Here is a 27,494-nt window from a genome sequence, read left to right as displayed (position 1 = left end):
GCATAATGCTTTATAACTTGTTATAACCATGTATTAGCCTTTATAATGTCGTTTAATAATGTTTTTCCATGAGAAGTCCTATAATGCATCTGATTTACACTAAATATACAAAGGAATGTGGACACCCCTTCAAATAAATGGATTCGGCTATTTCAGCCACACCCGTTGCTGACAGGTGTATAAAATTGAGCACAGAGCCTTGCAATCTCCATAGACGATCATTGGCAGTAGGATGGCCTTACTGAAGAGCTCGGTGACTATAAATGTGGCACCGTCATAGTATGCCATCTTTCCAACAAGTAAATTTGTCAGATTTCTGCCCTGATAGAGCTGCCCCGCTCAACTGTAAGCTCTGTTATTGTGAAGTGGAAACATCTAGGAGCAACAAGGGCTCAGCAGTGAAGTGAAGTGGTAGGCCACACAAGCTCACAGAACGGGACCGCCGAGTGCTGAAGCGCATAAAAATCATCTGTGCTCGGTTGCAACACTCACTACCGAGTTCCAAACTGCCATTGGAAGCAACATCAGCACAATAACTGTTCGTCGACAGCGTAATGAAATGGGTTTCCATGGCCGAGTAGCCTAACATCACCATGCGCAATGCCAAGCGTCGGCTGGAGTGGTGTAAAGCTCGCCGCCATTGGACTCTGGAGAACTGGAAACGCATTCTCTGGAGTGATGAATCACGCTTCACCATCTGGCAGTTCAACAGACAAATCTGGGTTTCGCAGATGCTAGGAGATCGCTACCTGCCCGAATGCATAGTGCCAACAGTAAAGTTTGGTGGAGGAGGTAAAATAGTCTGGGGCTGTTTTTTTATGGTTCGGGCTAGGCCCCTTTGTTCCAGTGAAGGGAAATCTTAATGCTACAGCATACAATGATATTCTAGATGATTCTGTGTTTGTCGAGATCGGTGTGCAAGAACTTGACTGGCCTGCACAGAGCCCTGACCTCAACCCCATCAAACACCTTTGGGATGAATTGGAACGCTGACTGAAAGCCAGGCCTAATCGGCCAACATCAGTGCCCGGGCTCCCTAATGCTTGTGGCTGAATGGAAGCAAGCTGCTGCAGCAATGTTCCAACTTTGAGGTGGAAAGCATTCCCAGAAGAGTGGAGGCTGTTATAGCAGCAAAATATTAATGCCCATGATTTTGGAATGAGATGTTCGACGAACAGGTGTCCATATCCTTTATGTCATGTAGTGTGTGTTGTGTCCAAACATTAAGGTGATAGAACCCAATCCCCCCCTTCAATTCAACCCCTTCCCTGGGTGCACCCCAGCAACAGTGCAATCACTTCCTCCACAATGTAGTTAAGTTAACCCTTTCCATCAAAGCATTATGTCTACTAGTAAAACAAATTCAAAAGAACTATAAAAATCGAATTAGTCTATGGCCACTATGCCCAAGGCCTAGTACACATGCCGGTTGTACAAACAATGCACAACATAAAGTTACAACTGTTGTGTATGAATTTGTGCGAGATGTACTACACCCCCAGTGTAATGCACACGGCTGTCATTAAAATTATACTTTATTAATATGGCTCTCACACAGACATACCTGTACAACAGACATACACACAAGTGGATATACACAATGTCATGTTTCTTTATAGTACAATATGATACATGTGGTAGCCCACAGAGAAGCAAACAGATGTCAAGGGGGAAAAAAAGGTAGAGCACAATCAAATTAATCTCAATGAGCAGCAGTATGATGATGGTGAATAACGTTTGCGAGCTAAAGCGAAGGCACAGCAATGACACAAATTCCACAAAAGGAGCTCTCTCCTTTGAGCGTTCTCCGTTCAAATAAGACGAGGCAGTTGGGTTTCCATTGGCAACTGTTGTGAAAAAAAGGCAGTTGTTCTAACATTCTGTGACGGTAGTGCAAAATCCTTCTTCATATAATCTCTTCAAAAACTATTTGTGGGGGATGTTTTGAAATAGTGTCGAACACTGACAGGTGTAACACTATAAGACATTACACAAGTCTCGTTTCCAAAGCATTATAACTGTATCATAATACATAAGTGTTGAGACATGATACTCTAAATGTAGTTGCTTCAGCACATACACTGACTCCGAAGTGACAGCAGGTTTCTGTGGACTAAAAGTTCACGCATCGATAACACAGATCAAAACAGTCATCCTAAAAATAAAAGACTACTAAGATTTCCCCAGACAGGCCTGTGACGTGTCCTTTTGTTGTGTATAATGCATGTTTTATATGTATGCAGATAAACTTTGCTCTGTTTTCTAACAACTTTCTAAATGAGTGGGATGTTTTACCAACAGCCGCAACATTTGATCGACTGACTCCCCCTTGTGGCAAGAGAATGGAAACGAATTCTCTATCATAAAACCACATCAATTATACATCTTGTTAAGAACATGTTCCTAGGTATATAAGCACAGGAAGATGTACAGCAGGGTTGTTAAACTCATTCCACGAATGGCCTAGTGTCTGCAGGTTTTGGGGTTTTCCTTTCAATTAAAACAGAGGCAACCAGGTGAAAGGAGTTTTTTTACTAATTAGTGACCTTCATCAATCAAGTACAAGGGAGGAACGAAAACCCACAGACACTAGGCCCTCTGTGGAATGAGTTTTCACACGTGATGTACACAATTAACAAGGATTACCCACAAAGTCACCAAAAAGAAGATTCAAATCACATAAAAAGGGAGATATTGACTCTAAAAACATGTGTCGAAGACATACAAGAGGAGCACAGACAGTGTCACATACATACACATGGGAACAGTCAAATCCATAAAAGGCATAACATAGGGATGAACTTGTGGATAAACTGGCCTAGCAGGGGTTGAGCATACCCTGTTTACAGATATAGAAAGAGGGGGGTCTAACCGAGAAGGTGCGGGCATGGACAGAGGTCCAGGTACTAATTCTCCCATTAACACAGACAACACACAGGTTGCATTCCGATTCACTACCCTTCTCCCCAAAGTGTGTACTCGTTCACTCCCTCCACGTGGATTTATAAGCAAGCGATTGGTGGAAGAAATCTGGTGTATGTGCAGCTACCCCACGCCTTTCAGATCAACCCTCATTCCAGCACTCATCCTCGTCATGACGACTTGGCTTCACCAACCCCTCAAATCTTCACTCCCTCCCTTCTCCCCTAGTTAGCACCCTCAGGTTAGGAGCCCTGCGAGTTAGCCTTCCATAGACCTCCATTGGGTGGGGGGGGCTGTTCAAGGGCCCTCATCAAAAGTCACTGAGGATGCTGACGTCGGCAAACTCCTTGCGGTAGCGGTGGGAATAGAGAGCCAGCAGGAAGGACCACTTTAGAGTCATGAAGCTCCACACGCCCGAAAGAAACAGGCTCCTCGGGTCAGTCATGGCTGGGAACCACAAGATACGACAGACATGAGAGACTTGCAGACTCAGAGAAAAAGCCATGGTTGGCACAATGTTACACAATTCATTGAGTCAGGTGCTTCTCAATGAAAGTTCCTGTAGGAAAAGTGACCAAAGCTTCAGGCTCATAGCATACACAAGGGCAAGGATCTCACAATGAATAACCCCATGGAGTCATGTGATGCCAGAGCAAACAATCTCTGGCAAGCAGACATTTTGTGTGGAAATAGATTTCATCATATGTGCGTGCCCTAACAGATTAAGACATGCAATACTAAATACATCCTAATGCACAACAAGAAAAAAGTACAATGGATGAAACAGAGGACGGGAAGGGAAGCAAATGGCGGAAGAGACGTAGCCAGTTGTGAATGAACAGAGCAAGTGAAGGGGAGACGAGGAGAAGCAAATTAGGATGAACGGAGGAGTAAATTAATGAATGAATGAATGAGAGAAGGGGGAGGTGTGTGTGAGAAACTCACACTCTTTGTTGGTAATGGCAAGGGAGAGGAAGGTGATGAAAGCCACCACGGCCAGCAGGGAGAAGACGACTCCGATGAAGAGGAAGAATTTGAGGCCCTTCAGCCAGGTGCGCCAGTAGTCCTGCAGGTACATGATGTGGGTGATGAGGGCCCAGAGCGCCAGCACACCTGAGGGAGAAAGACACAAGCCGTTCACAACCCCTACACTAAGTCAATTACTGACATGAGACAAGCACGTGTAACTATCGCAAGTATTTGCACAGCATAGAATTGAACTGTATTTGAAAAAGCATTGGGAGGGTGAGGGGTTCTCTCAAGTCAAGAGATGCCTTTGCTTGTCTAACTACAATCTTGAGCTTTAGGTCCTGTTGGTATAGACTATGTCAGTGTGTGGCTCAGTTGGTAGAGGCATGGCTCTTGCAACGCCAGGGTTGTGGGTTCAATTCCCACGGTGGACCAGTACAAAAGAAAAAAGATAAGTATGAAAATGTATTAACTCACTACTGTAAGCTGCTCTGGATGAGAGCGTCTGCTAAATGACATGTACATTTTAGCGGTGAACAATGTCATATTTTGTTGTGTCATTGTCTCAAATCACACTGTTCTGTCACTCCTCCATGTTCCTCTTTTACTGTTTCATAACCACACACCACATTTGGGTCTGGACCATAGCACTAGTGTATAGCACTATCCTTCATGAATCCACTTTCACCGCATCTTACACAATATTAGGCTAAAAATGGTCTTCACTAGTCGACCATGCCAGACAGGACAAAGTGGCAATGTCAAGGAGCGTATGGAAAAAGATCCTAAATCATCCCCTACTCCGACGCTCATTTTGAATATGGGCCCAAAACTAATGAGCAAGTAGCCTACATAAACTTGAGTTTTTTTCTTCAGGGTTGGTTGTTAAAACAGTGTTTGAGGTTGGAAAGTACCCGACTTGCTTCCTTTCAAGCATGGTCAGACAGTGAGTGGAGCTGAGCCACAGTTCCGACACCCTTCTACTGAAGTGTGCACTTGCACACATCCTGTCGTCGCTCTAACAATGGTTGAAATTCCCTCTAGCCAATGCGTAGAGCTAAATCAATCCAATGCTTTTAAAATTCATGACGGGAGGTTTTTTGGGGGAAGTGTAGAGAATCGGATGCAGCCAAGCTAGTAAATTCAATTGACCCTCATGAGTCATTTCTAGAGGGAATAGGCTTATTCGGCTGTGTCAATCTGCCATGCTGACCCCACTCATTTCCTCATCTCATGGTCTCTAGAATCATATGACCAACCAAGCACATGCCACGGAAAATCCTAGCAAGAATTGCCCCCTTATTGATTCTCTCTGTATTGGCACAGGTATCACATGCTGTTATCACAACTCCACAACAAAGATACGGATTTGGCCTTGATAAGAACATCAGTGACATGGCACTTTATAAAAAAAAGTCATTCTCATTCATGTTAAAAAATAGCAAGACATGCATCGTCAGTGAAATTGACCTACAACACTAAATATGCAAATGTAGCTACTGTTCTGTTTGCCAGTAGGGCTACAGCAGAGAGGTGAGAGGAAAGTCACACAGATATCAGCTTGCTGACCTGAGAGGACAAAGTTCACAGCCATAAATGCACCACTTGTTACCTAGTGCAGTGGTTCCCAAAATGTGCAGGGCGAGGGTTTCTTTTTTTTGAAAGAACTCAGTCCAGCTTTGAATTTACTCTTGAAAGTTGTAACAGTAGAAAGCACAAGGCACAATTACGAAATTAGGTAGTGCATCATCAGTTATTGCATACCTTAGAGAGATATTTATAACTTGTCAAGAAATGTCCAGATCAACTAGCCCATGTCAGCTAAAAATTCTCTGCACCCCATTTTTTATCATGGGGTGCAGAGAATTTTTAGCTGACATGGGCTGGAAGGTGGGCCTGCATGAAAAAGTTTGGGAACCCCTGACCTAGTGAGTCATTATGTAACACATCAATAATACTTTACTTTAAAAAGTCACTTCATGCAAATACTAGGCCTAAGCAATTCAGTAACTTTCTAAAGTAACGTTTTTTTTACAAGGTTGTTAACTAGGCGTAGAGTAGATTATGTTCAATGCGCAAGACAAGTATTACTTTATGGTAGGTTCAGGCTTCCACTCTAGACGAGCAAATTATAATGGTGATGCTGAGAACTTCAAATGGGATGAGTAGCAGGACACGTGTGCTAAATGCATCTGAGGAAACGTATCAAAAGCTTTCAGTCCCAATAAGCAGTGTACGGCAGAAATAACACACCGTTTGAGTTGACACCAGACCGTTTTTTGGCCAGTGTGGTTGAAGCATCAGGAAGATCCAGAATTCCAGGTTAACCAAGCTGGTAATATAGAATGCATAAAGCTGGAAATGCGTTGGAAAGACGAACGTAGACAGTGCTGGATATACACCTATTAATTGTTTTACTGGGTAATAAAGTTATCCTAGATATTACATAGGTGTTATACTATGAATGTTACTACATTTGCCAAAGTTGTAACGTTATAGCTGCCGTTTTAGAGATCATGGAGCCAGCGTGGTGTATAGCCATGTAAACGTTAGCTATTCTTTAAAGTTTAACAGTCCAACTTTTCTAGAATGCCTGGGGTAAAACGTTTAGGACTTTAGGTAGAACGTTTAGAAATTTGAAAAGGCTAATTAAAGTGTGGGCTTCTGACAATTTGTCACTCTAAAATCGTGTAACAGTAATGTAAGAGATGGGTAGCCTACTGTGGCAATGTTCAGCTCATGCGAGTCCAATGAACAGGTAAATCCTTAAAATACTGCAGTGTATACTGTTACATATTATCCACACAATAAACAATTGTTTACATTCTTGCTAATAAGTCTTTACCTGATAATCCTCCCATTGCAGCTGTCCATGGTTGGTTGTACGCGATGTTCCACACGAGAAACGCTGAGAATCCCATAAGCATGCCAAAAGAGGCATACCCGATACTGATGTACGTCTTATTGAACCCCATTAGGGACAGGTGACACGCTACAAGTAGAATGGGGGGGGGGGAACTATAACTTCAACGTTAAAAAACAAGTGCCTTATTTTGAGAAACTCGCCTCTGTTCGACTCAAGCTAGCTAAACAGATGATTATAGTTCTCCAAGCAGCAGGATAGTATGCTGCCAACACGATCGCGGACTGTTTCAAAATAAAAGTCCCCCTGCAAGACATGCTATTGGGAATATCTTATTTTTTTGCACTCTAGTGCAGTCAATGGTGTGTATTCATGGATGCCAAGGGAACCCAGGTTTGACCAATAAAAAAAAATAACAATGATAAAATAATTTATATTTCGTCTCTCTGCGTTTTCATAATTTTCCATCAATTCGCAATTGGCTGAATCTCACTGGAGAAATAATCTGAGTGAGGGAAACAGCGCCCCTCTGACTCAGTATGTGTAGCCCATGTATCTGATACTGTCTGGAACAAAAGAGTATGACATGTTGCTGCTGTAGCGTTTGATTGATTGATACCAGCAAGCACTTGGTCGTCCTTGATAAAACAATTATGAAATAATTATCCAATCAGCGTTGAACTGAGCTCAACTGTGGGTTGTCCTAGTGCAGCAAAATGTCCCCCAAGGGAGGCCAGTTTGGATTTGGCTTCACACCAATTAAATGACACCATGAGAAATATGTCAGAATTGTCAGAAAAGCGTGTCCGTTTCTGGTTCACTTGTGGTGATGTCTTGCAGTAGCTAGCTTGTTAAATCGGGATTTTCCTAAACCATGGATGGAGATGGGGATTTGGACTTGTTGTTTTGACTTCATTCTCTGTACAGGCCAATGATTATGACGGCGATTCTGATCTAACCATAAATTAATATATTGGGTCACTGGCCTGAGACGATTAAAGTTCAATATGTAGCCTAGATGTAACCTAGTAGGCTCACATTAACTAGCTAGCTAACTTAGCTTCTTTTTTTTTTGCCCATGCGAGGAAGTTAGGCTAGCAAGCATTTTTGATAGGTAGCCTATGAAAACAAGAACGAAAAGCGTATGGAGCCATAGACCGTTTTGCCAACATGAAAGAGAGGAGGACGGCATTGGCGTTCAACTAGTCTACAAGTAGTCCCCAAAATTTTTTTTTTTTTTTAACTTGCATGCGCGTGCACGCAATAAATAAGTACCATGGACAACCACATGATATTTAGCAACATTGATTGGACTAAATTGTTTTTGGTATCTTTAAGTTTGTTTTCAATGTATTAAACTAAGCATATATAGCTTTGTTGATTTGATGATGTTTAAATGTTTAAGTTGAAATGGAGCTGGAGTAGCCGAGGCAGTGCTCCCGTTGTCTTTGTGCTGACTTGTGGTAACTCCGTGGTTCTAAATCAGTAGTTGTTTAGTAAACTGTTGAAAACATTAACTTGCTTGACCATGCTGCATATAACTAACTGTATGTTCACTGCAATATTTGCTTTGTGGACTTCACAGGACAGATGTTCCTCTCTGGTTTTGTGATGAAACAAATGTATGTGTAGTTTTTTGTGTGTCTGTTGTCACTGCCTTATTGTATATCACAGTGGCGTATGAATTAATGGGTTATTGTCACTGCCTTATTGTATATCACAGTGGCGTATGAATTAATGGGTTATAGAGCAAACAACGCAAATATATATATAAATATATAGCCATTGCATACCTTAGAGAGCTATTTATAACTTGTCAGAAATGTCCTGATCAACTAGCCCATGTCAGCTAAAGTATAGTTTAAAAAAAATTGAATTAGCCCATAGATTTTGTTGTTATTTTTTTTGTCACTCAAATATCACATGAATACACATTAGATATTGCAAACTATATGGAAATACAAAAAAAAAAGCTTTAAAACTGCTAAATTGTCTTTGCACCCATGACAATTGTGTAGAATTGCAGGAAATAAGCTTTAAACCTACAAAATGCTCTCCACCAACAAGAGGGGTGTGAAGAGTTTGTGTTATGAACAGTGCTTGTGCCCATAGAAACAGACGTGGAGCGTGTGCACGGGTTGTTCCTCAATGCTGGAAGGAGGGGCCACGAGTGAAAAAGTTTGGGAACCCCTATATTTAAGAAATACACTTTTAATAAAATACAAATATATGTTATTGGAATTACTCAATAGTCTACAAAACTTAAATTGGTTTATTGAGCTGTGCAACGGGTTTAATACAGAGTGCTGGTGACTCCTTACTCCATCCACTCCATTCACTGCAACGCAATACACTGTATATGGGATACTTTTTGGGTTGTAGAGAAAAACTTGACTACCTGTCTCATATAAACTGGGGTGAGAAATACTCAGTAAGGTCTCTACTAACCAAATATGTGTCGTTTTGGAGGGGGCTGTGTCATACGTATCCAGCAGCCTTCGTTCTCCACCCCCTCCATAGCCCCAATGCAATACATTGTAATAGACTTTGCCATTTAATTGTTGTCTCCATATTTGCTTGTAGAGCGAAAAATGTTCTCAGCTAAAGTGAGGTGGAAAATACTCAGTAGAGTCTCTACTAACCAGGTATGGTTCGTTTTTGAGGGGGACGGTCAGGGCCCTAATCAATTCAAGGCATTTTGGCATGTGGTGTAGAGAACATTTGGAAATTTTCTCTTTTGAACGAGTTATCTAAATGTCAATGTTTTTAAATGATGGCCTTTATTTTGAAGGTTTCCCTCATTACCATAAACTGTCATCATCTTTTGTGCTGCAGACAGAATACTAGCTTGTGCATGCTTGTATAAAAACGTCTGAATGACAATACATTATGTAGCTGCAAAGGCGACAACAATTAAATGGCAAAGTTGAAACATATATAAAAGGCTACACGACATGAACAGTGTGTCCTATTTGTGTAAAACAAATTTGCTCAACAATGTTGTTATCTAATATTTACAGCCAATAATGTGTCAAAGAAATCCTCACGCCAGATATAGGCAGTAAGGAAAATAGCTATTGGCTCTCCTAAAAGTTGCTAAATGACGTAATCGCCTAATTTGCATAGTTGACCATGTGAATGAATCTAATTGTGTTGGACGCTGTAGGAGAGAGAAATAACATCGTGGGAGAGACAAAAAGTGAGTAAAAACACCCTAAATATTTTTAGAACTACAAATGAACATTCTTCTGTTGATTCTTGTTTTTTTAAATGTCACAATTCCAATCCTCCTCTTTTATCTGGGCTTGGGACCGGTACAAATTACCCAAAATAGACACTCTGGCGGAGTTACTTCGTTTTTTTGTTTAAAAAAAAAAAGTTGTTATTTTTGTTTTGTTTTCTTAATTTGGTTTGGTTTTTAACCCTATGGTCCACTTAAGAGCCTACAAAAACACCAGAAAAAGTCGCTAGTCGCTTTTTTTGAAAATCTGTCGCTAGAGGGGTCTGAATACTCGCTAAATATAACGACAAAGTCGCTAAATTGGCAACATTGGATATAGGTGTCATGCTCAGGCGACTGCGGAATCATGAGAAACAGCTCCTACTGTGGTCTTGGGAGACTTCTGTGATATTCTTGCAAAGCAACATTTTCACATCAACAAATAGGGGAGGACCATCCTCAGTGAATTTCAGAAAAAATGTAAATAGTGAGACACTAAAAAAGTTCTCTTTTTTTTTTAGATAAAAACGACTAAATATATTCACGTCACCAAATAATTGATTTAAACACACTGTTTTGCAGTGAAGGATCTACGGTAGCCTCAACAGTACTCTCTAGGGTAGCACCACGGTGTAGCCGGACGACAGCTAGTTTCTGTCCTCCTCTTGGTACATTGACTTCAATACAAAACCTAGGAGGCTCGTTAGGGTTGAATATTTTCCAGGTATTTTACAAATGTTCCATCTTGAGAATAAATCACTTTTCTCCCAGGTAACCCGATATTTCCCGCCAAAACGGGAAGTGTCATTCAAAAGCATTATAAAGCATATAAATAGGCCTATGTCTTTATTTGATTAGAGCTTTGATTGAATATGCAAGCCTGATGCTACCTGAGCCTGATGAGCCATACATTAAATACATTTTATGAGCCCTACATTAAATACATTTTATGAGCCCTACATTAAAAACATTTAATGAGCCCAAGCCCCAAAAAGCCCAGAGGATTGTGCCTTTAGCCAATACACATGATATAGGCTACTGCCATTATGCATGACATAACATTAAAGCCCATAGACGTAGCTAGCTATATGCTCTCTTCAGTAAATACATAAAATGAGCTCTAGTAGGCTAATATTTTTGAGTGTGAACTGTATTACTGTATTGTATTATACGGACTGGAATTCCAAAATTGTTCAAACCACAATTAAGCAGGGAGAGAACATGCGATTCTGGTGCAGCACATGGCCTACAAAGTTACAAGTATAGGCTAGCGAATTTGATTTTAATCTAGAAATGTAATAGGACCTATTTGTATAATTAGTAGGCTGACACACCTTTCATAATATTTCCCCTAATGTTATTAGCCTACCTCTTTCTCTCTCTACTGTTGCTTCATTCAGTGAATTAAGTTTCGTTGTCCTTATCTTCATCATTCTAACGACATCCTTGAAGAATATAATTAGATGCAGAAGGCTTTCACTTCTGTTCACGAAGATTGGTTATGGGTCTGAATAAATAACTGCTATAGCCTACCGCCATTGCGCGTTCGCTATTCTTTCAACCTACCGACTTCTATTGGCTACTGTATTTAACATTTAGCTTGCGACCCTCTTTGAATAGTCTATTTAAGCAATAAGTCACCTCGTGGGTGTGGTATATGGCCAATATACCATAATATATAATAATATATGCCATTTAGCTGACGCTTTTATCCAAAGCGACTTACAGTCATGTGTGCATACATTCTACGTATGGGTGGTCCCGGGAATCGAACCCACTACCCTGGCGTTACAAGCGCCATGCTCTACCAACTGAGCCACAGAAGGACCATGGCTAAGGGCTGTTCTTATGCACAACACAATGCGGAGTGCCTAGATACAGCCCTTAGCCGTGGTATATTGGCCATATACCACAAACCCCTGAGGTGCCTTATTGCTATAATAAACTGGTTACCAATGTTTTGTCATACCGGTGTTATACGATCTCATATACCACAGTTTTCAGCCAATCAGCAGTCAGGGCTTGAACCACCCAGTTTTTAATGGGAAATTAGATGTGCATTCTGTCTTTATATTACTGTAGCATAGGCTATTCTGTAGCAAATGTAGACCTACCTGTCACAAGAACATTTTTACCATAATGAGATGATAGGTCTACATGCATTGTGAACTGCACTCTATACTGAGATGGGCTGTCTGTCCCCACCCTGAGCGTTGATTCATCATGCAGAGGCTGTAGAGAAGCCAGATTTAGACATTGCATATCATTTAACAGTTCCATTTCACGCCATGCTGTTCATATAAATAATTCATTAAAATTGACTGGTTTCTCACAGTTATTTATCCCGGGAAAGGGGTGTGGTTCTGGTTGGTAAATCTCGGTAACTGGGTCCCGCCATTCTACCCTAATTCACACTCCTGAGTCAATACTTTGTCGAAGCACCTTTGGCAGCAATTACAACTGAGTCTTTCTGGGTAAGTCTCTAAGAGCTTTCCACACCTGGATTCTGCAACATTTGCCTATTATTAATTTTAACAATTCTCAAAGCTCTGTCAAATTGGTTGTTGATCATTTTCAGGTCTTGCCACCTTTTCAAGCAGACGTAATTCAAAACTAACTCCGCTACTCAGGAACATCCCCCAGTCCTTAACGATTACAAGCATACACTTAACATCATGCAGCCACCACTATGTTTGAAAATATGGAGAGTGGTACTCAGTAATGTGTTGGATTTGTCCCAAACATAACATTTTGTATTTTTGCTGTACTACGTTATTGCCTTGTTGCAAACGGGATGCATGTTTTGGAATATTTTTTTTTATTGTGTACAGGCTTCCTTCTTTTCATTCTGTCAATTAGGTTAGTATTGTGGAGTAACTATATTGTTGATCCATCCTCAGTTTTCTCCTATCCCAGCCATTAAACTAGTTAAATAAAGGTTAATAAAAAAGCTGTAACTGTTTTAAAGTCACCATTGGCCTCATGATGAAATCCCTGAGCGGTTTCCTTCCTTTCCTGCAACTGAGTTAGGAAGAACATCTGTATCTTTGTAGTGACTGGGTGCATTTATACACCATCCAAAGTGTAATTAATAAGTTAGCCATGCTCAAAGGGATATTCAATGTCAGCTTTTTCTTTTCTTTTACCTGTCTACCAATAGGTGTCCTTCTTCGCCTGGCATTGAAAAACCTCCCTGGTTGAATCTGTGTTTGAAATTCACTACTCGACTGAGGGACATTACAGATAATTGTATGTGTGGGGTACACACATACCTGGTTAAATAAAGGTGAAATAAAAAAATAAACAGATCAGGTAGTCATTCAAAAATCCTGTTAAACACTATTAGTGAGTCCATGCAACTTATTATGTTGCAATGATTTCAAGTCTGTATGTAGGCAGCAGCCTCACTGTGTTAGTGATGGCTTTAACAGTCTGATGGCCTTGAGATATAAGTTATTTTTCAGTCTCTTGGTCCCAGCTTTGATGCACCTGTACTGACCTCGCCTTCTGGATGGTAGCGGGGTGAACAGGCAGTGGCTCGGGTGGTTGTTGTCCTTGATGTATCTTCCTGTAACATCAGGTGCTGTAGGTGTTCTGGAGGGCAGGTAGTTTGCCCCCAGTGATGCATTATGCAGACCGCACCACCCTCTGGAGAGCCCTGTGGTTATGGGGGGTGCAGTTGCCGTACTAGGCACTGATGCAGCCCGACAGGATGCTCTCAATTGTGCTTCTTTAAACGTTTGTGAGGATTTTAGATGACATGCCAATTTTCTTCAGCCTCCTGAGGTTGTAAAGGCGCTGTTGTGTCTTCACCACACTGTCTGTGTTCATGGACCATTTCAGTTTGTTGGTGAAATGTCCACCAAGGAACTTAACTTTCCACCTACTCCACTGCTGTCCCGTCGATGTGGATAGGGGGGTGCTCCCTTTGCTGTTTCCTGAAGTCCACGATCATCTCGTTTGTTTTGCTGACATTGAGTGATGTTCTTTTCCTGACACCACACTCCGAGGGCCCTCACCTCCTCCCTGTAGGCTGTCTTGTCGTTGTTGGTAATCAAGCCTACCACTGTAGACTTGTCGTCTGCAAACTTGATGATTGAGTTGGAGGCGTGTATGGCCACACAGCCATGGGTGAACAGGAAGTACAGGAGGGGGCTGAGCATGCACCCTTGTGGGGCCCCAGTGTCGACGATCAGCGGAGTGCAGATGTTGTTTCCTACCTTCACCACCTGGGGGTGGCCCATCAGGAAGTCCAGGACCCAGTTGCGCAGGGCGGGGTCGAGACCCAGGATCTCAAGTTTAATGATGAGTTTGGAGGGTACTATGGTGTTGAATGCTGAGCTGGAGTCAATGAACAGCATTCTTACATAGGTATTCCTCTTGTCCAGATGGGATAGGGCAGTGTGCGGTGTGATGGCGATTGTATCGTCTGTGGACCAATTGGGGCGGTAAGCAAATCGGAGTTGGTCTAGGGTGACAGGTAGGGTAGAGGTGATATGATCCTTGATTAGTCTCTCAAAGCACTTCATGATGCTGTCTGGGCAAGCAGCCTTCGCGAGGGTTAACACGTTTAAATGTTTTACTCACGTTGGCCACAGAGAAGGAGAGCCCACAGTCTTTGGTAGCGGGCCATGTCGGTTCCACTGTATTGTCCTCAAAGTGCGTAAAGAAGTTGTTTAATTTATCTGGAAGCAAGACGTCGATGTCCGCGACGGGGCTGGTTTTCTTTTTGTAATCCATGATTGTCTATAGGCTCTGCAACATACATCTCGTGTTTGAGCCGTTCAATTGCAACGCCACTTTCTCTATACTGACGCTTTGCTTATTTGATTGCCTTGCTGAGGGAATAACTAGACTGTTTGTATTCGGCCATGTTTCCCTTCGCCTTGCCATGATTAAATACGGTGGTACGTGCTTTCAGTTTTGTGCGAATGCTGCCATCAATCTACAGTTTCTGTTTAGGGAAGGTTTTAATAGTCACAGTGGGTACAACATCTCCAATGCACTTCCTAATAAACTCACTCACCGAGTAATCGTATGCGTCAATGTTATTGTCTGAGGCTACCAGGAACATATCCCAGTCCATGTGATCGAAGCAATCTTGAAGCGTGGAATGCGATTGGTCAGACCAGCGTTGGATAGACCCAAGCACCAGTGCTTCCTGTTTTAGTTTCTGCCTATAGACCCATGGTCGGAAATAGGAGGGCACCAGTGCTTCCTGTTTTAGTTTCTTGTTCTCAAATGGCCATCTTGGATATCCGCATAAAGTGTGAAGTTCCTTGATGGGGTATATACACGGCTGTGAGGATAAATGAGGAGAGTTCTCTTGGGAGATAATACGGTCGACATTTGATTGTGAGGAATTCTAGGGCAGGTGAACAAAAGGACTTGAGATCTTGTATGTTGTTACAATTACACCATGAGTCGTTAATCATGAAACGTACTCTTCTTCGGCACAATGCACTGAAAATCCCGTTAGCTGTATGGACTCCGACAGCATGTCCCCAGCTAGCCATGTTTCCGTGAAACAGAGTATGTTACAATCCTGGATTTCTCTTTGGAAATCAACTCTTGCTCTGATTTTGTCGATTTTGTTAACTAGGGACTGGACATTAGCGAGTAATATAATCTGAAGCGGTGGGTGGTGTACGCGCCTTCAAAGCCTCACTATAAGACCGCTCCGGCACCCTCTCCTCCGGCAGCGTTGTTTTGGGTTGGCCTCTGAAATCAGTTCAAATGTCCTGGGAGGTGCAGACAAAGGATACACTTTGGGAAAGTTGTATTCCCGGTCGTTGTGCTGGTAAGTTGACATCTCTCTGATATTCAATAGTTCTTCCCAGCTGTATGTAATAACACTTTTACAGGTTTTCTGGGCTAACAATGTAAGAAATAATACATTAAACTAAATACTGCACAGTTTCCTAAGGACTAAAAGTGAAGCTGTCATCTCTATCTGTGCCATCTTGCCATCAAGATATATATATATTCAAAAGTTTGGGGTCACTTAGAAATGTCCTTGTTTTTGAAATAAACACTTTTTGTCCATTTAAAATAACATCAAATTGATCAGAAATACAGTGTGGACATTGTTAATGTTGTAAATGATTATTATACATGAAAACATGAAAAAAAAATAATAATAATAATTAAATGGAATATATACACAGGCGTACAGAGGCCCGTTATCAGCAACCATCACTCCTGTGTTCCAATCATTTTAAAATAATCATTAGAAAACCCTTTTGCAATTATGTTAGCACAGCTGAAAACTGTCATTCTGATTAAGGAAGAAATAAAACTGGCCTTCTTATGATCAATACTCAAGATCACACGACTACATGAGCAGCGGACACCGACAAAGGCAAGGCATGGCTGAACAGACTAATCACCTCAGATGCTAGCAGCGAGACAGAAGCATGCAGCCCAAGTGAAGATGGGAAGAACATACGGAACGTTACCATTGACATCCTCGGCAAAGTAGCACCCAGGATTCAAGACAAGCTCCCGGATGTAGTGCACCGCCAGGGAAACGAAGGGATGACGGATCTCCGCGGACAACTATCATTCGGTTCACAATGAGAATCTACAGAGATGTTGTATGGAAATAAATCAAGGAGTCCTGGTTTCTTTTGGAGAATAAACTACACGTCAAAGAGACTCACTGCAGAAGATGATGCTGCAAGGGATAAACTTTGGCCGCTGGTAAAAAAAAAAGGCCAGAGAAGAAGGGAATTGGAGACCTATTGCATTATTAAATACAGATTATAAATTGATAACTTTAGCATATGCTAATAGACTTAAGAGCGGCCAAAACCCCCTTATTAATGAAATAGTTTTAGACTTGATTGATTACACTGATTTAATTGACTCAGAGGCTATTGTTTTATTCCTCCACTTTTTTAAAGCATTTGATACAATTGAACACAAATGACTAATACACTTTTGTACACTTTTGGTTTCGGGACTAGCTTTGTCTCTGTAATCAATATGTTTTATGAAGATATTAATAGTTCTATTATGATTAATTCCACTGGATGTCATAAGGTGAATGCACCAATTTGTAAGTCGCTCTGGATAAGAGCATCTGCTAAATGACTTAAATGTAAATGTAAATGTAATTAATCGTAACACATCTAAAATATTTGATATTCACCGTAGTCTATGCCAGGGTTACCCCATTTCAGCCTTCTTATTCCTTTTAGTTGTATAATTACTATCTATTAAGATTTTTAAACAACCCTGAATTAAAAGGTATTTCAATATTTGGAAAGAAATACAAATATCTCAATTAGCAGACAATACAGCTCTGTTTCTAAAAGACAAGGATCGGGTTGCTTTTGCACTTAATATTATCAAATCATTCTCTTCTGCTTCTGGTCTGGAACTTAGTTTGTATTAATTTAAGTTATCATCCCTACCTAACTCAAATACCAATCTGTGGGTGCAAATGTTGAAAAACCATATTATCTGTCAACATCTCAATTTCTCTCAAGAGATTTTAAAAAATCCATCTTTAATAACTGTCTCCAGCGTGACATCTCTATTATTGGAAGGGTTTTATTGTCCTAAGAAGAGGGTCTGTCATGTTTTGTCTACCCTGCTCTATCCCTATTTGTAGCGATCAAACCAGCAAGGATATCAACAAAACTGTCTTGGACTTTATAAGGAAAAATAAACAACACAAACTTAAGAAGTCTGTAATATCAACAAAGAGCTGATGGTGGGCTTGAAGTACTAGACCTCATTGATATCACCAATACATTTAAAGTAAACTGTATTCAAAGATGTATGCTTAGCTCTAAATATATATGGTACTTCATTCCCTGTCATATGTGTATGAAATTGGGTGGTCTTCAATTTTTGTGGATGTGCAAGTATTCTCCAGCAAAATTACCCATCAAATTTCATTGACAAGCCCTTTTAGCCTGGAAACTATGTCATGTCCACAACTTCACCACTCACAAGGCACTTCTGTGGAACAACAATGATATTGTTGTTAAATACAAGTCTTTGTTCTTCCTTAAGTGGTTTGAAAGAAATTATATATTTGTGCTTGATTTATTTGATAAAGGATATATACTCTCTTAGAGAGAGTTCTTAGAATCATATAACTTCCCAATACATTATACAGAATTTATTTTTATACGCAAAGCAATACCTTCAGGACTTAATTAAATCTCATTTGTGTTTTGGAGAACATGTCAAGATAATGCACAACTTATGTTAGAATGTTGCCCCCTACTGGATAAGAAATGTAATAATACATTCTTAAGAATGCAAGAACAAGATCTCTCCTAGAGGGAACTTCTTCTGGAATAATTGAATGGAAGAAAGCTTGGTTGCTCCCTCACAAATTTTGTATATAAGTTAAATAAATTCACTTTAAAATCTTGTACAAAATATACCCTTGTAATAACGTGTCCAAATTCATGGACTTAGAAGAAATATGCCTTTTCTGTGATAAAGAAGGGGAAACTATTATACACTTTATTGGAGTGAGGTAAGTATCTAAATGTTTTATTTAATTAACAAGACCCATGTATTTACAATGAAATATGTCAAATGTTATTATTCATATTAAAACAAAACCACTGAATTAGTTGTTAATTTCTTAATTCTCTCTGATAAATGTTATATATACAAAAACAAATATTTGAAATCTGTGCAATAGATTTTTACTTGAAATCCAAGATTTGATCAAATCTCGAGAATGAATCAATAACAAACAAATGCATTCTTAAGCTCTATCATAGGTTTGTACATTTGTAACCCCTGACCTTATTTTATTGTAGGTCATTTCACTTTTGAAACTCAATTTATCTGTGGTTTTATTATTTTACTTGAATGTTATTTTATATTTCTTCAGAGAAAATATACGTGTAGTGATGACCTATGTTTTTTTTGTTATTGTATTGTAATTTGAAAACGTATGGCATTTTGAAATAGACATTCTTTGTGGAATCGATCTCCGTTGTCCTGCCTGCTCACAAATCCTCAGGGTTTGTACTACCTTCTTATGTGTTGATATTTTGTTCAGGGTATAAGTGATTAGTTTTTTTTGCTTTATCCAAACCCCTCCGAGAGGTTGGAGCAACATTGTCAGATGTCTGGTACTTGAACCAGCAACCCACCTCTCTAACCTCTAAGCTACCTGCCACCTTTGATGTATAATTTTGTGATGTCATCTTGCAGTCTGACTCTATTTAGTTCTGAGAAGGTCTTCTACGACAGTGTCTTCCAGGCGAAAGGCATATCCATAAAAAGTACAAGCGTGTAATTATTCTCTTACAGTTTCTATAACATAGCTTTATGTTAATATCTGCACTTCACTGTGATTATTATGTTGTAGACACCAGGCAAAGGAATGTGTGGCACATCAGAGTGGACAGCGGCCAAAGAGTCGTCAGAAAAATAATCTGCTAAAGATAAGGGCCTTGAGATAGCAGTTTGCCGACATGGCATGCTCCTCAAGGTCCTCAACATGTGCAGATGTGAAATATATGCCTACGCAGTGTACTTGCAGAAGGAGTTGTGTTCTGTTGGCACGGTGGGCTTCTTCTGCTGCAATGTTGCATGCAAATACTGGCCATATTTGCAGAAGTCATGCAGGCATGCCCAGAGTTGGAGGAGCTTCTAAAAATGCACCCTCTCCATCATGCATGCGAAGGAGCATACCTCTTGTGAGGTATGCAGAAAGGATATTGTAAAGACTTTTAAAATAATAGAATACATTATTTTTTAAATGTATTTGTTCATTATGGGATTATAGCTCAAATGGGGAGGCCACAATCAGTCTGGTACCAGCAACACAACCAGAGAAGGAAGTCAAGCAGGATGTCAATGATGCTGTGCTTCAGGAGTGAGTTGCTGAGGTGCAGCAGTGGCCTGAAGGTAGAACAATTCATGTTTCGCTGTCTCTCTACTTCAGAATTTCATTGATGTCAGTGGAGTCATGTTTGTAACTTGCCCTATGTTTGATGACTCTGATGAAGATAGTCCTATTGCTGAGAGCTCAGATGACGGCTATGCTTTCTGAAATCATACACCACCCCTGCCTCTTTCTCTCTGTCTCTCTCTCCAGCAGGAGAGGTAAAAGGCCGCCACCACCTACTTCAGGAGCAGCCTGGTCTCCTGACGTTGACACCTGACCCCTCACCTCTGAACCTATCCAGGGAAGTATGATTTGCCTGATGACATTCTAGTTGCGATTTCGGCACATTTGTTGCCATGTTTCCTCACATCCATTTCTTCCGGTCCTAGACTATGGCGACATCATCATCATCAATTCAGAAATTGATCTGAGGACCTCTTTACTGAGGAATGTGGTTGTTCTACATGATTGTTGTTTGTATTTTCTATGCTGCTGTGATTTATGTGTAATTATGAGTTGCAAAAGAGTCTTTGGTCTCAATGGGACTGGTAAAATAAATAAAGTGAAGGTCTTAATAAACATTCATTAAGCACTAACAGCTCTGTGTCTGTGTTTCAATCGATTACATACAGTGGTTGCTCCACTGAAAGTTTTGCAATTATGCTGCAGGACTTAAGAGGTCATTTGTGGTTTAGTACGGTACCCGGTGTCACTACTTTATTGCTCCAGACCAAAGCAAGGGGGAGTTAGAGCACTGATTATGCTTTTGGGTCCCAATGTGCTGCAGTGTCTCTGTGGTACTGTAGCCTACTCCCGACCAGTCATGTTGTACATCGCCTTAGTGGTGCAAAAGATGATGGTTCATTACGCGTGTCGGCCTCAACTGGGAGATCCATTAGAAGACTGTAGGTTTTTGGTTTCACTCCGTCTAAAAATATAAATAAATAATTCTAATAATTCTAATTCGCTTTATTTACAAATGTCTCACACCATGTTCACGAGTGGCCTTTTTCCTCGCTCATTTTCCGTTATTTGAAAATGAAATCATCTCAAATATTATTTATTTTATTGATTATTTATGTTTTTTTTTTAAATGAAGCGATAGTTATTATTACCATTATTAATTTTGAATGATATGATGGCGTGGTCCCATGGTGTTTATACATGCGTACTATTGTTTGTGAGATGAACGTGGTACCTTCAGGCATTTGGAAATTGCTCCCAAGGATGAACCAGACTTGTGGAGGTCTACAATTTTTTAAATCTGAGGTTGGCTGATTTCTTTAGAGACACTGAGTTTGAAGGTAGGCCTTGAAATACATCCACAGGTTCACCAATTGACTCAAATTATGTCAATTTTCCTGTCAGAAGCTTCTAAAGCCATGACATAATTTTCTGGAATATTCCAAGCTGTTTAAAGGCACAGTCAAGTTAGTGTATGTAAACCTCCGAGCCACTGGAATTGTGATCGAGTGAATGATAAGTTAAATAATCTGTCTGTAAACAATTGTTGGGAAAATTACTTGTGTCATGCACAAAGTAGATGTCCTAACCAACAAAACTATAGTTTGTTAACAAGAAACATTTGGAGTGGTTGAAAATCGAGTTTTAATGACTCCAACCTAAGTGTATGTAAACCTACAACTGTATTGGTCATGGCTCCCGAATGGCAAGCAATGGGATTGCCTTGCATTTCTCCAGCTGTATCCACTGAAATGGTGGTGGGCGTGAGGTTCAAGGCACGAGGGCAGGGGGCACAGGATGTGCCGCAGAAGATGGACCTAGCCCATGGGGAAGGAAGGGGGAGGGGGGACCAACACTTTAAGGGGCATTGCACTAATAATGGCGCTGACTAGGGAAACGTTCCCGCTGTTCTTAGTGCCAGTCTGCTCGTTCAAACTAAAACAATGTAACAAATAATGGCATGAAAAATGCCCCTTAGATATGAATTTGAAAGGTAGATATTATCAAATATTAAAGCATTAGACCTCTCACTTAAGGCGTCACTCAAACGTTACACTTAAATCCGAACTGAATTTGACGAAAAAAATACATGAAAAGCACACATTTGTAAATCCCAAACTCTGAAAGTAATTGGAAAGGTAGATACAAATGATTTGTGACATGGTGGTTTCAATAAAAAATGTAAACAAGATGCTATGTTTTTATTTACAGTAGTGATGGACAGCTGGTGGCAATTTGAAAACAGGTTTTCAGTCACTTGTAGCCATATTAGCAGGAAAATAGACTCTTTATAGCCTGGCTACTATAGATGTGAAAGTCACACCTTTACCAGTACTCCTCACCCTGCCCCAAACTCCACCCTTATTACATTTACCATTCAAAAACAAGCTTTTTATCTAAAAACAAATGACATTGCGTCTAAAAAGAACAGACGTCATGGACATTGTTTTCATCAAGCCAGCATCTTTCTATGGTGCTACCTGTTCCAGGGTTAGGACCATAACCACGAGAGGACTTGAAAATGAGCCGGAGCTGAGGGGATCACCAAAACTAAAGGTATCTTGGTTTCAGTACATTTTCTTGAAAGAAATATGTATATAGCCTATCAATGTGTAGGCATACTGTGCAATATAATTGATAATTAAATAAAGGTTCCATAAAAAATAAAAATGATTGCGTACTAAAGATGTGAATGTGTTTTTGCAGGCCATACAACCATGCCAACAACCATCCGTGGAGATCAGTGGACAAAGGGCTGGATAACGGGCCGCACCGAAAAAAAACGCATGCTTGCCAAGAAAGCGATTCGTTTTGCTAGATTCTTAAAATGTGTACACAGCTTTTGTGTGTTGGAGTCACTTATAATTCTTAATTGATCTACCGTTTCTATCATAGGCCACTTTAATCAATGGGGGCTCAGGGCTGTACCATTCTGCTCATCTGATGAAGGTGCACATGGATCAGATTCAAACTTTGAAGATCGAGTCATTGAAGGCAGACCAGCAGTAAGAGAAACATTATCTGAGGGCAGAGATACAGGTGACAGCTGATGCATTGGTCCAGAGCCAGGCAGTATTGGCAGAGTGTCACTCGTCATTGGTCCAGAGCCAGGCAGTATTGGCAGAGTGTCACTCGTCATTGGTTCAGAGCCAGGCAGTATTGGCAGAGTGTCACTCGTCATTGGTTCAGAGCCAGGCAGTATTCGCAGTGTCACTCGTCATTGGTTCAGAGCCAGGCAGTATTGGCAGAGTGTCACTCGTCATTGGTTCAGAGCCAGGCAGTATTGGCAGAGTGTCACTCGTCATTGGTTCAGAGCCAGGCAGTATTGGCAGAGTGTCACTCGTCATTGGTTCAGAGCCAGGCAGTATTGGCAGAGTGTCACTCGTCATTGGTCCAGAGCCAGGCAGTATTGGCAGAGTGTCACTCGTCATTGGTTCAGAGCCAGGCAGTATTGGCAGAGTGTCACTCGTCATTGGTTCAGAGCCAGGCAGTATTGGCAGAGTGTCACTCGTCATTGGTTCAGAGCCAGGCAGTATTGGCAGAGTGTCACTCGTCATTGGTTCAGAGCCAGGCAGTATTGGCAGAGTGTCACTCGTCATTGGTCCAGAGCCAGGCAGTATTGGCAGAGTGTCACTCGTCATTGGTCCAGAGCCAGGCAGTATTGGCAGTGTCACTCGTCATTGGTCCAGAGCCAGGCAGTATTGGCAGAGTGTCACTCGTCATTGGTCCAGAGCCAGGCAGTATTGGCGAAGAGTCAGGCAGAGAATGATGCGTTGAAGAGGGCGAGGAATGAGATGGAGTCACAATCCATGCCAGACACACCTGTGAGCTCTGGAACTCCACCTCCGACAGGCAGAGTCAACATACCTGACGGGTTCATCAGGCTACAGTACTAAGTACCATTACAGGCTATTAGCAGGACAATATACCTTTACAAACACCTCTCTGTATTTTGAAACTTTGTGGATGGGGCCTCCCGAGGGGGGGTGCAAAATGCATTGCTACAAATGCAGCTGGCTGCCACTGAGAAACCCATGAGGTAGTTTAGGGTTTTAATTTAGAATCCTCCAATCCTCTATATGTAATTATTGGCGGAGAGTCATGTAATATTTTTTGATATACTGTAGGCAACATGAGTCTCACTAGTTTTGAATAATGTGCTGTTAGAAGCAATAGCCTACAACTCTTTTAGCACCGTTTAAAGCTGCTCTGAGACAAGCACAGAGACTGGTCTTGATAAATCAATGAGATTTTTATTTTAACTGAATCTCAATTTGGGTATTGGTTACACTACACTTATACAATTAGGGTGTAGAAATGTTATGCTCTTAGTGTAACCTTTATTTAACTAGGCAAATCAGTTAAGAACTCTTTTCTCCCCATCAGAGAATTGAACCCCGGTCTCCCACGTGCCCACACTACACAGAGATTCTTTAGCTGAATAGCCCAGTACTCTAGCGTACTCCCTACCGTCACATTGTACAGCTCCATATTTTCCATTCCATCCTAATTTATTTAAAATGCATATTGAAGGTAGAAGCAATATAATTTTAAGCAATAACTATTTCAGCATCGTTTTGCGCTGCTATAAAACAAGCAAGGACGATCAAAGGAAATTGGATGCACCTGAGCTCAATTTGGAGTGTCATAGCAAAGGGGTGTGAATACGTATGTAAATGACATATTTCTGTATTTAATTTAATACATTTTTACTTTGTCATTATGGGGTATAGTGTGTAGATGGGTGAGAAAAAATTTGATTTAATGCATTTTGAATTCAGCCTGTAACACAACAAAATGTGAAATAAATCTGAATACTTTCAGAAGGCACTGTACTTTTACTGTGGTTAATTGTTATCCGCTCTTGTTCCCTCTGGTCGTGAGAGCTGAAGCAAGGTGCCACACCATATATTCTGAGTTAAGTTTTTTTTCTCTCACTATAGCTAGTTGTAGTGCTATAGCTAACTTGCGTCCCTATTTTTTAAAAAAGCCTTGGATTGTTGTAAGCATTGGCTGGAGGGAGTTTCCAACATTATTAAATCCTTGACGGGGAGAACGGTAAAGAATCGGAACACAGATACCATGGAAACACAGGTACCACCCTTCACCCAAAGTATGCACTTCTTGCCTCCCCCTCAATGCAATTAAAGGCACACTAATAAGTATGGTGAATAACACCAGTGTTCTTGCTTTCAGAAGGAAGTACATTAAATATTAGCATTAACCTTCTCAAAAGTACTTGGATAAGGTTATATGAAATGGTACATTTATTTTGAGTCAACTTATGAAAAAGATATGACAACTCCCAATATGGGAGAGAATAGTTTTACAAAAAAACATATTTCCACTGCATTTTACTAGCAAAACATTTCCTTAAGTATGACCAAGTTCCTTTTGTTGAATGCACAAAAAAATGGGTTATAAATAGTAGTTAGTGGATGTGAGGTTATATCTATCATTCAACTGTAATAAGTATCTAAAAAAGCTCTAGCAGTGTATTTACAAATGTGGTCAAGTTGCACAGTAACATAATGCATCAGGAAGTGCATGACAAATGTAATATATATATCAGCAAAAAGGCCCTTTTCATTTTCTCAACAACATCAAAGACTCTCCAGCTAACAAGCTTTTATTGGACAACTGGTGGCTATGAGACACAGCACACCACTGTCGGCAAGCTGATATTGCACCCGTGTTGACAGATATGGTGGTATATCGCCAGCAGCCCAGCAACGCAATGACCAACTGACGGTCAACATGAAACTGTTAGCATTGTCAGCTACCGCCGACTTTGTTGATGGTGGGCCACCGTAAGCTTGCCATCAGGGTCTGGCATGGCCTGTTTGAGCCAAAGTAAGGCAACTCGGAGTAGCAAACTCTCCTTCAATGTGTGGTCCATCCGTCGGGAGGATAGAGGGAGTTTTGTGACATTAGGAAAACATTTACCTTGACTGATACCCTGTGTTATTTTCTGCTCCTAGCATTTGGAGGTCTTTGGCCGTTACCGTTGTGCTGCACACTGATTCCCTTCAATAACACACTTTCTTCAACATTCTCTCCTCATTTACCGGTAGGTAGGTAAAATGTCTACCGCTGTACATATAATTCTTAAGCAGTTGTGTAAAGTACTTAAGTAAAAAATACTTTAAATGATTGCTTAAGTAGTTTTTTGGGGTATCTGTACTTTTCTTTACTATTTACATTTTAGACAACTTTTACCTTTACTCCACTACATTCCGAAAGAAAATAATGTACTTTTTAGGCCATACATTTTTCCTGACACCCAATAGTACTTGTTACATTTAAAATGCTTAGCAGGACAGGAAAATGGTCCAATTCACACACTTATCAAGAGAAAATCCCTGGTCATCCATACTGCCTCTGATCTGGCCGACTCACAAAAAAAAAAAATGCTTTGTTTGTAAATGATTGTCTAAGTGTTGGAGTGTGCCACTGCCTATCCTTAAATAAACTAGAAAATCGTGGCGTCTGGTTTGCTTAATGGTTTGCTTAATAAGGAGTGTGAAACCAAATATTTTAGACTTTTGCTCAAATAGCATTTAATTGGGTGACTTTTACTTTTACTAGAGTCATTTTCTATTAAGGTACAGTATCTTTACTTTTACTCAAGTATGACAATGTGTTCTTTTTCCTCCATTGTTCTTAAGTATATAGTTGTGTGTATACGCATAGATTCCATTTGGATTACTGATCCATAGTGTTATTTGGGTTATTAACTAGACTCATTCTGCCATTCGTGAGTTCTTGTTTCAAGTTAATAAAAGAAAACAAATTGTACTTGTTTGAAATTTTTGCTGCACTGTTAGGAGCTAGTCACACAAGCATTTCGCTGCACCCACTATAACATCTGCCAAACTGTGTACATGACCAATAAACTTTGATTTGATTTAGGTAAAGATGTATTTGGTGAATAAAACAATTGAATGAATGCTCCATTGCCCCATCCAGTGTTGCTACTTTGATGGAGATTTTCCCAAAGCAAAAAGCAGGATTTTAAAGACATTATTGTCCATTCAACTGTGCCAGGATAGCTCTGTTGTAGTTTGAGCCAGACATCTCATCATGTGTTTGCCTGCTTGAGCATTTCAGTGTGTAGTACCAGGCTGAATACCAGTGAGGTCCAAGTAGTACTCATCCCACTGATAGTAGTTGAAGACTGCCCTTCATGCATGAGTATTCTGTAGTTCATTTGGAGATACAAGTTCAGGCCAACGCAATGACTTTCCAGTTTTCGAAACGACGTCTGGGATGGTCCACCATTTAGGCCTCCGAAGAAGCCTGGGGTTTGAGTTGAGCTTTCTCCATGGCTGTACCATAGGGATTGGATCTTTTGAAGAAACCCATCTGGAAGGATGGAAAGAGAAAGGAGACAAATTACAATTTCAAAGGCACTAATTACATGAATAGCCCTCATACAGTGCCTTGCGAAAGTATTCGGCCCCCTTGAACTTTGCGACCTTTTGCCACATTTCAGGCTTCAAACATAAAGATATAAAACTGTATTTTTTTGTGAAGAATCAACAACAAGTGGGACACAATCATGAAGTGGAACGACATTTATTGGATATTTCAAACTTTTTTAACAAATGAAAAATTGGGCGTGATGTGATGTATGTGATGTAACATGCATGTGATTTTGCCCGTTGTGTTTTATTGTCCTTTAC

General features: G+C 40.6%; 3 protein-coding genes across 3 annotated transcripts in view; 1 reads left to right on the top strand and 2 right to left on the bottom strand.

The window, feature by feature from the left end:
* The window catches only part of LOC118388983 (histone deacetylase 7-like), a 266,283-nt gene that overhangs the window by 113,478 nt on the left and 125,311 nt on the right, over positions 1-27,494 (top strand). The window lies entirely within an intron of this gene.
* LOC118388981 (heme transporter hrg1-A-like) lies at positions 1,518-7,012 on the bottom strand. Its single transcript, XM_035778628.2, has 3 exons — positions 6,737-7,012; positions 3,868-4,035; positions 1,518-3,369 (listed from the first exon to the last, which is right to left on the bottom strand). The coding sequence occupies exons 1-3, from the start codon at positions 6,864-6,866 to the stop codon at positions 3,233-3,235; spliced, it is 435 nt and encodes a 144-aa protein (XP_035634521.1). The 5' UTR covers positions 6,867-7,012; the 3' UTR covers positions 1,518-3,232.
* Positions 21,996-27,494, bottom strand: part of LOC118388979 (integrin alpha-5-like) — a 58,581-nt gene continuing 53,082 nt past the window's right edge. The window contains exon 30 of the mRNA XM_035778627.2: positions 21,996-27,174. Coding sequence (XP_035634520.2) covers positions 27,091-27,174 — 84 coding nt within the window. The 3' untranslated portion in view covers positions 21,996-27,090. The remainder of the gene's footprint in view (positions 27,175-27,494) is intronic.

Source organism: Oncorhynchus keta, chromosome 10 (assembly GCF_023373465.1).
Source record: "Oncorhynchus keta strain PuntledgeMale-10-30-2019 chromosome 10, Oket_V2, whole genome shotgun sequence".
Lineage (NCBI taxonomy): Eukaryota > Metazoa > Chordata > Actinopteri > Salmoniformes > Salmonidae > Oncorhynchus > Oncorhynchus keta.
Note: the sequence above shows the minus strand (reverse complement) of the source record. Positions and strands in the feature narration are given on the sequence as shown.

What these genes read in the sequence shown, in the direction of transcription:
- LOC118388981 (XM_035778628.2), bottom strand. Translation starts at nt 6,866, where the DNA reads ATGGGGTTCAATAAGACGTACATCAGTATCGGGTATGCCTCTTTTGGC. An exon ending in TGCAATGGGAGGATTATCAG is followed by an intron (nt 4,036 to 6,736) that starts GTAAAGACTTAT and finishes TTTCTCCCTCAG; the next exon opens with GTGTGCTGGCGCTCTGGGCC. An exon ending in TGCCATTACCAACAAAGAGT is followed by an intron (nt 3,370 to 3,867) that starts GTGAGTTTCTCA and finishes TGTGGTTCCCAG; the next exon opens with CCATGACTGACCCGAGGAGC.